The 17,846-nt window shown below is 39.9% G+C and overlaps 1 protein-coding gene across 1 annotated transcript; it reads left to right on the top strand.

Annotated features, from left to right (window-relative positions):
* The first annotated feature begins 275 nt into the window (after positions 1 to 275).
* On the top strand, positions 276 to 3,620 carry TIGD2 (tigger transposable element derived 2). Its single transcript, XM_046655627.1, has 2 exons — positions 276 to 596; positions 775 to 3,620. Exon 2 carries the CDS (start codon positions 1,696 to 1,698, stop codon positions 3,271 to 3,273), a length of 1,578 nt encoding a protein of 525 aa, XP_046511583.1. The 5' UTR covers positions 276 to 596; positions 775 to 1,695; the 3' UTR covers positions 3,274 to 3,620.
* The last annotated feature ends 14,226 nt before the right edge of the window (positions 3,621 to 17,846 follow it).

Raw genomic sequence — 17,846 nt, 5'->3', positions numbered from 1 at the left:
CTGAGGATGGAGGAAGCCTCGCTTGCAGAGCCGAGCCCCTGGGAGAAGGGCCAAGACAGGGTGAGCTTGTACCGCCCCCTGCTGGCCGGCGAAACAGCCGGCAGGCTGGAGGCGCCCGACCAGGAGCAGAACCCACGCGGCGCTGAGGGGACGCGGCAGCGGTCGGCCCCGCCCCCGCGCGCGCGCGCGCGCCGGAGTCCCCGCCCCCGGGCCGCGCGCGCTCGCCCGCGCAGGCCCCGCCCCCTCGCCGACACAACGTTTCTGCGGGGGCGCGCGCGTGCTCCCTAATCCCCCGCCTTCCGGCTCCGGCGGCGCCGCTCGCCCCTCGCCGCCGCCGCGCTGCTCGTGTCAGCGTCCCTCCGGTGACTCCATTTGCTCGCAGGGCGGTGTGGCAGCCGCGCAGGCAGGCGGAGAGCAATGCCCCCGGCCCGCGGACTGGCGTGCCCTGCGCCCGGCGGCCGCTCGCGGGCGGGCTGGCTGCGGCGGTGACACCCCGGTCGCCCTCCGCGTGAGCAGAGACGTCCCGCGCTCCGGAGCTCGCCCCGGGGAGAGGCCCTCGCCCCCACGGCTTCTCTCTCACCTCTTAATTTCAGGAGGTAGGCAATTCAGGTCCCGCGCTCTGTGACTCCAGATAATGCCTAAGAGCATTATTGTCGTATTTAGCCATCACGTTGATAGGAGGCGTTAATTTTCTCAACATAGTTGCAGGATAGATGTGGGTAATGCCACAGACCCTGATATTGAAAAAAAAATGTTTTTGGTATTTTCCTTTAGGTTGCGGAGGGTCCGAGTGCCTATACAACCCCCACAGGAACTACTTCTGTTGGCCCATCGAGGATCATCTTTCACCAGGATTATTGTAACATCTTCACTGAGCCTTCCACCCCATACCTTCTACCATGAGTCCTGATTTCTACCAATGAAGTTTTTTAATGCTTTCTTTAATCATGTGACACCACCTCTTGTCCACCTTTTTCCTTTCCAGCTGGCAAATACATTAGGTATCAGTTAGTGTGTGTTAGAGTACAAAGTTTCCTGCCTGTCCCCTTTCACATTATTGGCATCGCTCACTTCTGTCCAGCTCGTCTTCCCTTGCCTGTGATTTCCATAACCACTCACTTTGTAACCCATAGCAGCCCTTGCCTAGAAGAGCCAGCATTCCACACCATGCACTGCCTGACAAAGACAACAGTCAGGGGGTGAGTTTTCCCCTTGTATTTCCTGTGTGTTAAATCTGCACGTCCTCTCTTGACTTAAACTATTTATTCCCTAGCACATTTCCCCAAATACTTCCACCTGCGTCCTCCTTCCTTTAGCAAAGAAGCTCAGCCTAATGTTGGCAAGAAGAATCGAGTATGCAGTAGGACGGTTTTAGAGACTTTGCGGGTTCACTATTGGTTGCAATCTCCATTGAGATTGCAGTTCATGAAAAGACCTTAAACTAAGTGAGGAGGATGAAAGAGAGAAGATAGGGTTAAGTGAAGCTAGTCTTTGCTGTAGGAACTTTGTAAGTTTTAAGATAGCAAGGTGAAGAGAGTCACATAGGCCTTGCCTGGAAATTGGCCAGCATACTGTCCATCTAGGTCCTAGGGCTACAGGGGAAGGATCTTAAAAGCCCGTTTTCTAGTCTCATTGTGTTCAAATCCAAGTTAAATATATTGTTCTGGTAATCGCCTAAAATACGAGAAAGTTAAAATGTTGGGGAAACGTAAGCGTGTAGTGTTGACAATTAAGGACAAGCTTGAGATTATTAAGAAACTTGAGGAAGGCATATCGTTCAAAAAACTTTCTGTGGTGTATGGAATTGGGGAATCCACAGTTCGTGACATTAAAAAGAACAAAGAAAGGATAATAAACTATGCAAACAGTTCAGATCCTACTAGTGAGGTATCCAAACGTAAATCCATGAAGTCATCGACATATGAAGAACTGGATAGAGTTATGATAGAGTGGTTTAACCAACAGAAAACAGATGGGATTCCAGTGTCTGGAACAATTTGTGCAAAACAAGCCAAGTTCTTTTTTGATGCATTGGGGATGGAAGGTGATTTTAATGCATCCTCTGGCTGGCTAACTCGATTTAAGCAGCGCCACGGTATTCCAAAGGCGGCTGGTAAAGGAACAAAATTAAAAGGAGATGAAACGGCTGCCAGTGAATTTTGTGGTAACTTTCAGGAATTTGTTGAGAGAGAGAATCTACAACCAGAGCAAATTTATGGTGCTGATCAAACTGGATTGTTCTGGAAATGTCTACCATCTAGGACCTTAGCCCTTGAAACTGAGCAGACTACTTCTGGTTATAGGTCAAGCAGAGAGAGAATCATTATTATGTGCTGTGCAAATGCCACAGGCTTACACAAACTTAATCTTTGTGTTGTGGGAAAAGCAAAAAAACCCCGTGCATTCAAAGGAGCTGACCTTTCAAACCTTCCTGTAACTTATTTCAGTCAAAAAAGTGCATGGATAGAACATTCTGTTTTCAGACAGTGGTTTGAGAAATACTTTGTGCCACAGGTACAGAAGCATTTGAAATCCAAGGGGCTTCTAGAAAAAGCAGTGCTTCTTTTGGATTTTCCCCCAGCACATCCACATGAAGAATTGTTGAGTTCAGATGATGGCAGAATAATTGTGAAATACTTGCCACCAAATGTCACAAGTCTTATTCAACCTATGAGCCAGGGAGTTCTAGCGACAGTAAAAAGATACTACCGAGCAGGACTTCTCCAGAAATACATGGATGAAGGAATTGACCCAAAAATGTTTTGGAAGAACTTAACAGTGTTGGATGCCATTTATGAAGTATCAAGAGCTTGGAACATGGTAAAATCAAGTACTATAACAAAAGCATGGAGAAAACTTTTCCCTGGCAATGAAGAGAATTCAGGCATGAACATTGATGAAGGAGCCATTTTAGCAGCTAACTTAGCAACGGTTTTGCAGAATACAGAAGACTGTGAACACGCTGACATTGAGAATATTGATCAGTGGTTTGAATCTCCGAGTAATGACTCAAGCTGTCAGGTGCTGACTGACAGTGAAGGTGCAGAGGACCAGGCCAAGCCTGCTGAACAAAAACTTTCCACTAAGACCAGAAAAACAGAACTGAATCCAGAGAAGCATATTAGCCATAAAGTTGCACTTGAATGGACTGAAAATTTGCTGGATTATCTAGAACAACAAGATGACATGCTTCTGTCTGATAAACTGGTATTGCGGAGGCTTAGAACGATAATAAGAAGAAAACAGAAGATCCAGAATAACAAAAGTCATTAATGCTCCTAAGGGTCTCAGTGTATTTGCATCTTTATGACTTTATCTGCAGTGGAACTTAATTATGTTATTTGAAGTGCTGTGGATTTCAACGCCAAATACATTTTATAAATGATTTTAGGATTAGATGCCATTTTGGATTACTGGAATTACTGCTCTTTAATGTCAACTCTAGTAAATGAGCATTGACATATAACTTGTCTGTCTACTGTTTGTACTCTGTATTATACTACTTACATCATAAGGTACCTGAGGCCGGGATCTTGTGTCTGTTTTGTGCCTGAATTTCATTGTGTTTAATAGAGGACCATGTGCACTATAGGCAATCAATAAATTTTACTTAAATTGAATTTTTATGACTTTCTCTGAACTTCAGTTTCCAAATTGAAATTGGTTGGGGTTAAGTTTCCATTTCCACGATTTATCCATCTGCTGGAATGTTTAGAACTCAGCAAAGATTATGCTTGAAGTATTTTACTGTGAAAGGAGAGAACTGAAGGAAAATGGTCTAAAGCCTTAAATTGGCCTGCCATACCAATGGTATTTGGGCAGTCAGCAATTCAGATTGGCCATCTCTGAGTGTAAAGAAGGAAGAAAATATAAGGTTAAAATATCCTCAGGAAAGGGTTTGCACTTGTTTTATTCCATTTGACAACAAGGAGAATTCCTTCATCGTCATGGAAAGAATGCCATCCCTGTTCCAGAAAAACAGATTTCAGTTCCCAAACGATTGCGATAAGAAGAGATAAGGGTAAAATTTTTATTATCTGTCATTTTGATCATTTAGTATTGTTTAGATACGTCAGAAGTGTTTCTCTTTCATAAGCTATTTGATATGAGGATGTCATTTGCTTTCATGTAGCATATTTTTCTGTGAGAACTAATACTGAGAATATAAACAAGCATATAACTTGTGGACCATCATATAAACAGTGGACTGACATTAGACAGAACCTGAGGAAGTACCAATAGAGGAGTATGGGTTGTTGTGTGACCACAGGCAAGTTACTTAACTCATCTGTAAAACAGAAGTAATACCTGCCTCAGAGAGTTTTTATGAGGACTAAATGAGTTAGTATCTGTATTTTAAATAATATGGACTTAGAACAGGGCCTGGCTCTGAATAAGTCGTCTTTGGGTGTTAGCCACTGTTACTGAGTTGTAGAAATTGAGTTTCAGAAGATGCTCAACAGATCTAGTGTGTGACTCACCCCTGGTGTGGCTGCACTGGGAAAACCCTTTAAAGGGAAGTGAGATAAGAGATACATGTAACTAGTTTCAGCTGAAATGCAATAATAATTTATTTCAATGAAAACTGAAAGGTTGCTCCAACTTAGAAATCACTTACTGGGCCTGGCCCCATGGTTAAGTTTGCGAGCTCTACTTCAGCAGCTCTGGGTTTGCTGGTTTGGATCCTGGGCATGGACCTACACACTGATCATCAAACCATGCTGTGGCAGCGTCCCACACAGGAGAACTAGAATAACTTGCAACTAGGATATACAACTATGTACTGGGGCTGTGGGGAATAAAAGTAAATCACTTACTGACCCTGTACTGCTAGGCACAGAGAAGAATGCAGGCATGTTTATGTCATCTTAGGTTGAATTATAAAAGGAAATGGGAATTGAATTGTAAATTCTTTGCTCCAGGCCTGTTAATAAAATCAATAGATGTGGAGTTGGTTCATAGAAGAGAACTTGTGTTACTAATATTGGCAATAATTTGCTGAAGTAATAAAATACCTTTCAAGTAGATAAGAGAGCAGTAAGCAGAACGCTTGGAATATTTTATCATACTAAAGTAACATAGGATCAGTGAAAATGAGAGCAAAAGAAATGTCGCAGGGACCCTGGTTACAGTAACTAGGCCCAGCCATGTATAGGAAGCTTCACGGTGATTTGATAGGAGATCTGAGAGCCTGTCTCTGACGCCCCTTCATGAGGCTGTCCTTAAAGCTGAGAATTCTGCCTTGGGAGCCAAGGCTTTGGGTTTGAGAAAGGCATTTTTAGGAAACCTCTAAGCATGCACGTTTTTGGGGACAAATTCATACATTATTATTAACATACCTTCCTTAATCTACACAGTTAATTTCACCTACCAGATAGGCGTGAGGAAGTGAGACTGCGTGGATGAGTCCTGAGGTTTGGCTTCCGGGAGACTAAGGGATTCTGAAACTTGATAATGGTAATACTGCTTTGCATTTGTCACAGAACTTTTTGCTAACAAAACTCAAACTTCCTCCGGTCATGACGTTGAAATGGTTTAATTCTGCGTTTTATCATAAATGGTAATTTAACCTGTGCATTCTAATTCCATAATTCAATGTAATACAAAAACCTTTTCCCCCTCTCAGGTATTGTAGTATATTAATTAGATCCTCTAGGAAGGTGCATCATGTTATCCTGGTTAACCACATGCTCCTCGTATGTATCTTAGTTTGAGAAGTACAGAAATGACGTGCTCTCATTTGACTTTGCACCTTGAAGGAAATGTCCACGAATCTATTGATTGTCATTTGTAAAAGTCATATTTTAAAAGAGGACTTGAAAGACTAACAACTCAGACCAAGTGGAAAGTATTTGGCAACTAAGAGTGTCGTTTATTTTTTAATTGCATAGTGGGAATGTTTATTTCCTAATTCAGTCTCAGTAATACAGGGGTTGATTGAAAAACTTGGACTGCTCAATAAATGCAGTGGAACTGGCAGGACCCAGATCAGTAGCCACAGTCAGTTCAAGCCGAATTAGAGGATTATAATGGCTCTCTTTTCAATCTACCTTCAGACTAAGCCGTGTGGTCACTTCCTCATGAATATCCCAGATTTAGGGAGGATCATGGTGGACTAAATGGCACAGCCTACATGAAGCAGGACACAGCTACTCAGAGACACTCTGCCTCCAGTGATGTGGCTAGGGATGGGCAGCCAAGGTCCTACAAATCAAAGGTGGGCCCTGCACGCCAAACTTCGCCCTCTCCGGGAGGGCCATGTCTTTAGTATTTTCACAAAGGTGACCTTTTCTTATCTTAAATATATACTTTATCTACATCCTAAGCAATCATATCTGCAAAATCACGTCTTGTGTGGCAATTGTGGTCTTTATCTAATTCAAGTTAAAGTAAATATAAAACAATTTTTTTTAACTCGAGCATCTATAACCTAAAGTCGTCTTGCATACTACATTGGCACACTTTGAGAAACACTGGCCAAGCAGAAGTAGGGTTGCTGAAGGCTAACAGACTGGATTGCAAACACCAGCTTTTCTGCTTTCTGCCTAGATAAGCTTGGCAGCTTTCTGGACCTCTGAGCCTCGGTTTCTTCATATGTACAAGAGTGACAGGTTAAATGGGCATTGTTCATAAACACCAGCTACTAATCAATCCTACTGCTGTTCCTTGAGAACCCCTGGTCTCTAGGCTTATCCTGGAGAATGTGTCACAGCCCTTCTCTCATAGTGACTCTGCACACCTCCACGGGGCCCGGGCATCCCTTTTGAGGTCCAGGGCACTGCCTCGTGACTGTAAATGCTGGCTGGGGTTTCTGCATAGCTGGGAGGGCAGCACAGAGTCCCCCAAGCTCCCAGAACTACAGCATATGCTGTCAGTCACCACAGGGGCCCATCAGTAAGAATATAAACAGGTGGGGCCTGCTCTAGCTGCAGTCTGGGATAACAGGACTCAAAGACTAATGGGTTCTTCTAAGCAGCTGAAGGCACACTTGGGAAATGATGAGCTTGTACACTATAAACAGAAATGCAAACAGCTTGTGCAAATGCACGGGGGAAACTGGAGGAGCAGACTTGGACCCAGACGTGAAGAGGCAGCTGCAGCAACACCAGCACCAGCCGTACCAGTAGTAGCAGCATCAGCACCAGCAGGACTGCCCACCATCTAACTGATGAGTCCAGGAGTCACTGGGCCTGGTTTGCCCAGCAACATCCTGGTTTACATTGGTTGTGGTTAATGTTAATGTTATTAGAGTAAGTGTTACAGTGCTCCTTTCACTCTCAAGTGTCCCAGCTTAGAAGAGAATGATTTCCCTTCCAATGACCCAGAAAAGGGAGATGATCTGATCAAGGTCACACAGTCACCAGGGGCCAAGAAGGGAGTGGAAGTTGCTTCTCAGCTCATGGCAAGGTGACTTAGTGCCTAAGGGCATGGGGCTCCCTCCAGACAATGAGCTTCTGAGGTCTGGACTGCGACCCCGATTCCACTTCATCCTGGAGCCCTGCACAGCCTGCCTCTTCGACACAGGTGGGGAGTCCCCTATTGAAAATCTGTCTCTCCTGGAAGACAAGGAGTGCTCCCAGTTCATGTGCTGAATGTCTGCTCTGTGCCAGGCACAATACTGGGTGTTTCACAAATCAACATCTTTGTGAAGTATAATACTTCACCCGTTTCAGAGGGAGCCCCCACAGGGAGCTGGCAGAGACCCAACCAAAGCATTGCTGTCTGAGACAAGGACAGAGGTCTCAACCCTCGCAGGAAGCTGCAGTCCTTTCTTCTCCCACGGGCATCCGGGCTGCAGGAATCCATGAGGCGCTCAGCCAAAGCCCTCCTTAAAACCATTTTTAGCATCCAGAAATGTGCTGGGTGTGTGTAATTCCCGAGAATGCTTCCACCAGCGTTATTCCCCAGGTGGCTGAGTATCATTGTATGTCCATCAAGCTCAGAAAATCCTTGGATGATGCTCCATACTGACAGGCTCAGTCATCATGAGGTCATCTTTTTAATTCCCTTCTGATCAAAAGATTGGGCTGGAGGGTGCTCCAGCCATGTCTCCACAGGTCACCTGGCTGGCTAACTTCAGGGGTGAGGGAGCCCATCCTTGTTTCCCGCCCCTCACTCTTCCTCCTCGTCCAGGTCGCCCCCAGCCCCAAGCCTGCCTGGCTCACAGGCCCATGTCAAGAACATATTGTTTAGTATAATTTAGGAATCCAGAAACTAAAGGTGCTATAAATGCATAATGCAATGTATAAGGGATACTGTCTTCAACACTTGTGGCCAACCTAAAGATGGATGTGAACATACTTAGTGTAGTCCCTTTATGGGACTTTAGGGGTGATTTATGAATATCCCTAGAACTTTGAACATAGACCCCTGAGGATGTTTATTTTCATAGTGATTCTAATGAGATTAGCAGCTGTTACCGCTGTAACTAATTACTCTAGGGACATGGTATATTAGAGTTACAGATATTAAAGAAATCAGTGAGATTTTAGAACATTCAACTTTTTTTAAGTTAGAAGAGAAAAATTGTAAGATTCAGCCTTGTTAACCTATGAAGTAACCTCTGCAAAAAGTACTTTGTTCTCAAGGGAAGTCTTAACAGCTGACCTTGTAACCAAATCACATCTAATTTCTTCTAAGAACAACAAAAATGGTAGCTAATTCTTTCCTACATTTCAGAATATGTTGATCTCCTGGAACTTATTTACAAAGAAAACACAATTACCTTTGAGCCTAAAAAAAGACAAAGTAAACCTAAGGCAAACAGTTTTTCTCATCTACTGAAGCAATTAATTTTTTTAATGTCATAAAACAATAAAGTTTTAAAGAATTTTTTTTTTTTTTTTGTAAATGAGAAACGTCTGAGTTTATGCACATAAATTTGCTGTGTCAATTTAAGAAGACAGAGAACCCAGATTTTTTTTTATTCCCTTTTTGGCTTTAAAAAATTAATTTAAAATTTGAATTCAGTAGGAGTTTTGATAATCTGTGTGATCTAATCCAAACTAACATACTTTAAGCTATTTTAATATAATAATTACAACACAAAGCTGCCTTACAAGTATGGTTGTATTTTTAAAAATTATTGTGGGACGATACATAGGGATAGCATTTTCATTCTCTGTTAATGAACTTTTTGGGGCCATTTGCCGATTTCCTTTAACATTTGGGGGAGTTTGTGTCCCCTCAGTAAAATGTGTCACCTGTTGCACATAAAATACTTAAATTACTTTTCTATAAAAACTAGAGAATGCGGGGTTTTTTTCCAGCACTGTAAAAATATTCAGTACTGTAAATTAGACTCGCTTAGATCGGCACAATATATAATAAAAATGTTCCTACCAGGAAAAACAACTGTTTTTCATTGATTCTAAAGATACACATTTTAATACCTGTGAAATCAGGATACTTCTTGCAATCGATAGCATTTTACAGTATAGTTGACAGCATTTTTGTCTTAATGGTATCTAAAATAATAGTGTCTTTTAGATTCTATGAAATACGATAAAGTTTTTGTGTACATCCTGCCTTCCTTTTGAAAATAGAACTAGAAGATGGTGTACCTAAAAATTTTACGTTTGGTAGATTTATATTTATAAAAGCATAATTATATATTACTATGAATCTGCAAAAGTTAGATATTAAAAAAATAATCTACCTTCAGGAGTCTTATTTCATAATACTGTTAATTGCTCACTTACACACACATCTTACTAATTAAGGAGAAAAGGTAGGGTAGTCCTTTTAACTCCTGAATGTTTTTTAAAGACATTCTGTTTTATTTCATTTAAATATATAAAATAAATTGTAGAGCTATCAAAGTGTAGCCCAATAGTGGTTTTATGGGCCATACTTCTAATGATTTGTATGTGAAATTAATCTTGGTAAGAAGTTTCTGGTTTGTTCAAGAATAGCATGTTTTCCTTTTTCATATGTTCTATCCATATAACATACCATAGTAGGTTTTTGTTTGTTTTTCTATGATTCACATTTCCTTAGTTTTAACCTAATGTCCTTTTTCTGTTCCAGGATCCCATGCAGGACACCACATTACATTTAGTTGTCATGTCCCCTTAGGCTCCTCTTGGCTGTAATAGTGTCTCAGAATTGGCTTGTTTTTGATAACCTTGACCTTGAGTTTTGAGGAGTACTGGTCAGGTGTTTTTTAGAGTGTCCCTCTACCATAATTTTTTGTTGTTGTTCTTTGTGCATTCCTTGCCTGTTCTAACACAAAGCAGATTGCGAAAGTGCCATGGTTAAAGATACATTATAAAAAATAAAAGTAAAAGAGAGAGAGATCAATTTTGATGTGGATCTGGGAAGGCTTCTCATCACATGTAGAGTATAAACTTGACCTTGAAGGAATTAGTTGTGTTTGCAGTGGGATGAGGGGAATGAATACGAAGAATGCAGGTCACATTCTAGTAACAATCTAGTATCATTTTAACATGAAGTTTATTAAAGGTGTAGTGAGAAGTAACGTTGTAAAGTTTGGTAGGGGCCTGAGGGGTTTTTTTCCGCCTAACACCAAATGTATGGTGTCTTTTCCAACACTGTCTCCGACTCTCTGACACCAACTTGGTGTCCTCCACTTCTGACACTAACTACCTGGAGTCAGACTCCACAGGTTTAAGCTCCTTTCCACAAGACTGTCCTCACTTCAGATGCCAGTTGCAGCTATGAGGTCTCCAGGTTACCCACACTTCTGTCTGACTTGGCTACAAACCCCCGCCCCCCCATTACTACTATAGTTTATTACAAAGGATACAAATAAACAGCTACATGAAAAGATTCATAGGCTGAGGTCCGGATTGGTCCTGAGCACAGGAGCCTCTGTCCCTGTGAGTTGGGATATGCCACCTTCCCGGCAGATGGATGGGTTTGCCAACTTGGAAGCTCCCTGAACCCCATTATTTAGGGGTTTTTAATGGAGTTTAATCATGTAGGCATGATTGATTAAATCATTGGCCATTAATAATTAACTCGATGTCCAGCTCCTCTTCCCTCCCAGAGGTTGGGAGGTGGGACTGAAAGTTCTAACCTTCTAACCAAAGCAACCAGCCCTTATCCTGACTCTGTCTAGGGGCCCAACAAGAGTTATCTCATTAGAACAATTATCACCTTTTTTACTCAGGAAATTCCAAGATAACCTAGTGAAAAAAAATGGATAATGAGAAGACACACATAAGTAGAGAAGCAAAAGTATAAATATTTGAAGAATTAAGACTAAGAGAGAGCAGTTGAAGTGCAGAGAGATGAGCAGTTCCCTGTCCTTTGAGAGAGAAGCTTGGAGAAGGAAGTTGTACCCTCATAGTCACTGTCATTAACTTATTTGACACTGTGACATATATACACAGAGCTGTGATAAAGAGCAAAATGTTCAAGAACACTGCAAGTGGTGTTGGGGGATTGTATAGCTCCCTATTTCTAGACTTCTCTACTCCAGGTAAGCTAGCTTATTCTCATTCTGGGCACTATCTGACTCTGCACCTAGATTGGTTCTAGAATGCTCTCCTTAGGAAGCTAATTTTAAATCTCTCTCTGAGTCCTTTTTGCTGCTATTTCTATAAATGAAACCTTACCCTCTTTTGTGGCTGATAATTCTCTTTTCTTCGTTCCTCTTGCTACTCTTTATTGGATCATTCATTTGTTTTGCTAACACTTTTTTGAACACCTACAATATACCCTAACAAATTTAAGCTCCAGGACAGCAGGGACCTTAAATGCTTTGGCAAGTTTTGTATGTCCAGTCCCTGAATAGTCCTGGCACAAAGGTGTTCAATAAACATTGGTGGGCAGAATGAATCAATACCATACTGAGCACTATATACATGACTAAGATAAAAGTTATAATCTCAAGGATTTTACAGTAAAGGAGGGGAGAGGATCATTTACTGAAATAATTACAGTGAAGAGTTATTTAATAGGAGTCAGAGAGATAGGAGAAAATCTCCCATAAAGTTGGGACCACAAAAGACTTCAGCTTCAGTGAAAGGAAATTAGAAATAATCTTGTAGCACAGGAGGGGCAGCAAGAAAACTTTCCTGTCTGACCTTGGCCTTGGGTAAGAGAAATAGAAATGTTTTTCCTGAGAATTTTTAAACATGAGCGTGACCTCACACAGATTTGCAATATAAATTTACTCTATCTGTGGGGTCCACAAACCATTAAGGTGGTCATGCTTTCAGGAGATTGGTAAGAGTAAATGCAAATCCTCTCTGAGGGAGTACAACTTCACCAGAGGCCTCACAAAGTTTCCACGAATAAAGTGCTAGAGAACAAGAGCTCACGAGGTACGAGAGCTCACAAGGCACCATGAGTGAGAACCAGCAGAAACAACTGAGCAGAATTAGACTCACTCAGACACTATTTATTGGAATTATTAGGTATAGAATGCAAACATAGCAAAGTTTAGTTTATATAAAGAGAGGCTTTAAAATTGGAGCAAAGAATAGGAGACTTAAAGAAGAAAAGATCAAGCAGATTTGAAAAGAAACTAAATGGAACTTTGAAAAATAGAATATAGTTATCCATATAGTAATTACAGTTAAGTCACTGTGACCCTTGTCAGAGCGGGGTCATTGGAGGGATGAGGGCAGAATCCAAACAGTCAGTTGAAGAGTTAATGGCAGTAAATAAACTGTGCATATATGTTTATGTGCTTTTCTGTATACATGTCATTTATAATTTTTAAGTATTACATAGAAGATAATGAGAGATGAAAAAATGAGAATAGTAAACATAGACTATTTCTAGTACCTTCAGTGGTGACAAAACGGTGATGGTGATTAGGAAAGAGAGGGAATCCTTCCTCCATCAGTGTATCTCTTTACTCCCAGATAGCAACTCTACTTCCTGTTCTTTGACTAAAGGAAAATGGGAGATAATGGAAAGGGAGGGAGGGAGGAGGGAGAGTAGGAAGATGAGGGAAAGGGGAAAAAAGAATAGGAATAAGAACAAAAGTGGAATGAAAGGGGAAAAGGAGGGAGGAGAAACTCCTATGACTGCCCTGAGTGATCCCCTTGACCCTGTGCTGGACTTTGTGGCAATGGAGAAAAATAAAATGGTGGGAGAGAAAAGAGGAACATGTCAAGCACATGCTAAATCAGTCACCATGAAAACGTTATATTAAGACTTAGCTTTTTCACTGGAAATCATAGATTTCACTTAAAAAAATTTAGCACTAAGCTAATCCTCTCTAATTTCATTTTTAACTAGAGGAACTGGATTTGAACCTAACCAAGCAACAGGCTCCATTCTGCAAACCATGAAACATCACTACCTCTTAAAAAGAAAAAGTGTAAAGTAGGGCATTCAGTTGTCAGCTTAAATTACTTTTCCTTTTTAAGAAAACAGTTTAAGCCTCTCAGAGATCCAGGCCTAGGGCAAGGGGAAGGGGTTGAAGCCCTCTGTTGGAGTGTGAGGAGCTGTAGAAACATACGCCATCTTACTGATTTTGCAGCACAAAGGATTCAACATCTATTCTGTCCAACTACTTTGAATGTAATTCAAAGTCAGATAATGTTGAAAAAGCACAATATAATTTTTAGACAAATCGAACAGGTATGTCCATTTTAGTTCTTTTCAAAACAGCAATTCAAAGCATTTTTCAAATTAAAAAAAAGCATAATTATGTAATTAGAAGCAGTATTTCTCAATGCTAGTGATTGTTCTCCCTTCTCTCTTTACAAAATACTTTAGAAGACCATCGCATTTTCTCCACATCATGCTTCTGCTTGAAAAGTAGCCTGACTTGGGATGTTGTATTCATTTTGACTCTTTATAATGCAAATGTCACAATCCAACCCATACTGGGTTAAAAGGAGGAATGTAATAGTTTATTGAGCACTAGACAACAGTTCAGAGGGAAACCTGGCTTTAGATGTGGCTTAATGTCTCAAACCATGTTCTTAGGGTCTATCTTTGGAATCAGCATTCCCTGTAAGTCAGCTTCAGCCCCAGGCTGCTTCTGCTCATCACAGAAAGGTATTGTTGAGGTCCAAGACCCATGTTCTCAGACCATCAAATCCATCTCCAGCAAATGTCTCCTCATCCGTTATTGGCTCTAGTAACTGACTGACGTGTGCACCTAGACCTGAACGGTGGCCAGCAGGGTGGGTCTGACTGCCTGGCTTAATTCAATCAGGGCTCACAGCTCTCGAGCTTAGGGCAGGGACTATCCCTTCTAAACAGCATTGCTGAGAATGGGAGAGGGGTGGTTTTCAAATAAAACTGGAGCATCCATTACCTCATATTTTTGGAGGAGGAGTGGATGCTTGGTGGCAAAAAAACAGATGTTTTCAGCAAGTATTGGTCAAAGTTGGCTCTAGAAAAAATATTGAAGAGGTAAAATTTAGTATTTTCTCTATTTTGAGATATTCCATTTTCATACTCTTTCCTCTCATTTTCAGTTAATATTTGATTCATGCATAGCCGAAACTTTTTAAAGCAAGGGTCATTGTTAATGTATATTTGGCTTCAATCTACAGTGGCTAATATATTGTCAGTCAGTGAGAATCCATAAGCACCAAGGATTGGCTTCTCACTTTGACAGGTCAGTTTATATGAACCCTGAAATTTTAGAAGAAAATGCCATTTCTTCAATGTAAAAGTGTAGATAGAATAATACTAACTGAAGTAAAACGTTACAATAGAAAGAGAACAAAAAAGCTTTCATTATTCATCATTTATTGTAGATTTATATGATCTTTTCATGCTCATTCCTGTCCCATAAAATGGAAAATAGACCTTTGAAATTTGATGTTACCAACCAAAATTTTTAATATAAACCAGTTTAAAAGATAATAAATATAATAAAAGTATGCAAGCATATTCTACTTGTTTGTATGTTTTGATCAAGACACAATGGCCAATTTCTCCCTTCCCTTTTCCACTTGCCTGTTGCTTATTTATTCAGCAATTATTGAGTACCTCCTATATTCCAGGCACTGTTTTAGGAGTTGGGAATATAAGATTAATGCTTTATTATATTACTATGGAATCCTAATCATATACCCATAATAAAAATAGTATTGTTTTGATGGATTATAATTAAAGAGGAACCATATATATGTAAATGAATATAAAATTATTATTTTCAGTGTAGCAGGATAATAATATTCTAGCTTCCAAAAGGAAGAACTAATTTTATTTAGATACATAAAGTTTCAATCTGAAAGAAAAGTTTCTCTGTTTGGAACAAGAATTGTGCTCAAGGTTTTCTCCACCGCCACATCTGGAGATGCTCAAACCACTAGTTGATAGAAAGAGAATCTGGAGCATCTAACAGCGTTTTCCTAAAATGTCGAACAGGTTTGTAATTTAAGGAAAAAAAATTCTAACCCCACTATTATTTATTGTTCAAGCTTAACTGTTAAAAATAAAAACTCACATTTTTGAACCATCTTATATGAATGCAAATGAGAAGGCAAATACATAATTCTTTTGGTTAATCTCTTTTTTTTTCCCTTGGATATTTGAGGTTACAAAACTGAGGCCTGAGAAAACCGGATTTTAATGAAATTCCTACAAAAGATGTCTAGAAAACTTGTTGCTTCAGTTGCAGCAAAACAATGTCTGATTGGCAAGTGGCCACTTTGGATTTTCTGCTGGGCCAGAATGCTAAACTTAGTGTTCTGTCTCCGTACCATCGTCTTGTGAAGAACATGGCCTATGAACTCTGCCTGCCTGGGTTGGAATTCTTGCTCTGCCGTGTGCTAGCTATAAAGATTCGACTCTCCATCTCTGTTTCCTCGTCTGTAAAATGAGGATAGAAGAGGACCTACCTCATAGGATTGGTATCAGGATTAACTGAATAAATATGTGTAAAGTGCTTAGAACCATGCCTGGCACATAGTAAATAATATGTGTTTGGTTAAATATATGTATTTACACACTCACACACGCATATATAGTAATTTCTCACATTTTGTATAGTCAAAGTGGGATTGTGACTTTATAATAACCTTATATAACTATAAAGGAATATTTTATTACTTGACTTAGCTTATTCACTGAAGACAGTTAAAACTTAAAGGGTAAGACTGGATATCTAACATACAAGTGAACTTCTAACTCCTCCATTTAAACTGTCTATCAGAACCATTAAGTGTACTTGTATTTAATAGATGGTTTATAATGTCATATTTGTGTGTTTTCCTCAACAAATCCACAGCAGGTGTGAAAATCCTCAAGTAGCATAGAAAGTTCTCATTTCTAGTGACAGCGTCCCGGTGGTGTTCATTTTTCATTTCTGAACACATATTGGCAATGAGAATACAAAGACCAGAAGGAAGCTCTTCCACCTAGCCTCAAGAAAACCACAGCATACTTAGGGAATTAAGGAATGAAAGCAGAAGAATGCCGTGAGACATCTGGGACTCCTGTTCTTCATCTGCTCCTAATACATGAACTTCTGCAGTATGAGGTATTTCTTAACCAGGGCAGTACTGTCTTCCTAGAGGGCATTTAAGGATGTGCAGATACCTTAAATTTACCCAATGTTATTTGTCAATTATATCTCAACAAAGCTGGGAAAAAACAAAAAGAATGTGTAGGTGCTACTGGCATTTAATCGGCTTAGAATAAGAGTGCTAAAAGTCTTGCAGAGTGGAAAAGTCTTGCAGAATAAAAAGTTAAAATGTTCAAAATGCCAATAGCACCTGATCTTCCTGCATTGATGATGACAAAGAATGCTGCAAAAGAAACAACTCTGGCCTGGAACGTAGGAGATCTATGTTGTGGGTCTGCTTTAACCCTCAACTAGCTACGTGACCTTGTGGGAGTCCCAGAATCACTCTGGATTTCAGTTTCTTCTCTTATAAATATAATGGTAGAAGTCCCTTTCACCACTATTTCTTTGACTTAAACTCTAAAGATAATTGCTTTGCTTTGTCGTTTAGCAATAACCTAACTTTTCAGCAGTATCCTCTCCAGGGACATAGTAACATTTGAAGCCACAACTGTATGCAAATACTGTCCTGTGAATATTCCAATAAGGCTTTAACAAAAAATATTTGATTTTACTTGGAGCAAAAAATATTTAACAAACTTGAATTCAGTTTTTGATGTGAAAATACTATTATTCTCTAATTTAATAGATTTTGTATTATATTTCAATTTATTCTTATTGAAGGCCAGTACAGAACGCTGCCTCTAAAAAAGTAAGAGTACATAGTAATTCATTTATAATTAATATTGTCATATTTCTTCTTTTCATAAATAAATATGAAATAATGCACATGATAAGAAAAGGCCCATTTGACAGACAAGGCTGATGCTCTCCTTTATAAAAGACAATTTATCAGCAAATCCTGACATATTTAGAGTTGATAAATTTTTATATTTGTGTCCTGAACATAATAATAATTATAACTCCGCTAAAATTATGATGTTAAATTTATAACTCCTAATAAAGTATTAACTGTTGTATAGCACATTCTTTATATTTGCATTGTGAGCACGTAAAGTTCAGTTCTTTCATTTTTATTATATAACTACTTATTTTTATTGTATAACTAGACTCAATTCTACCTAAAGTGACTATTTATTAAATACTGATGTTAAAGTAATAAGAAAGAAATCCAGTACAACATACTCTACTTGTGCTTTGCTGAAACATTTCCCATATAATATTTTTTCTCTTAAGAAAAGCAGTTTGAGGTCAATATTATGCAAGTTCCTGTGTGAAAATGGAGTTGATGTATGCTTCTGAGACCAGGTTCCTTGAAAACATGTTTTATCCATTTGAGTCAGGGGAGGTGCTGTACGTGTTCTGCACACAGGCATTCAATCCGTTCCGACAGACTCACTAACTGTCCTGGCTTTGCAGTTTCATTTCGTGACCC

Source organism: Equus quagga, chromosome 3, assembly GCF_021613505.1.
Source record: "Equus quagga isolate Etosha38 chromosome 3, UCLA_HA_Equagga_1.0, whole genome shotgun sequence".
Classification (NCBI taxonomy): Eukaryota; Metazoa; Chordata; class Mammalia; order Perissodactyla; family Equidae; genus Equus; species Equus quagga.
Note: the sequence above shows the minus strand (reverse complement) of the source record. Positions and strands in the feature narration are given on the sequence as shown.

What these genes read in the sequence shown, in the direction of transcription:
- TIGD2 (XM_046655627.1), top strand. Translation starts at nt 1,696, where the DNA reads ATGTTGGGGAAACGTAAGCGTGTAGTGTTGACAATTAAGGACAAGCTT.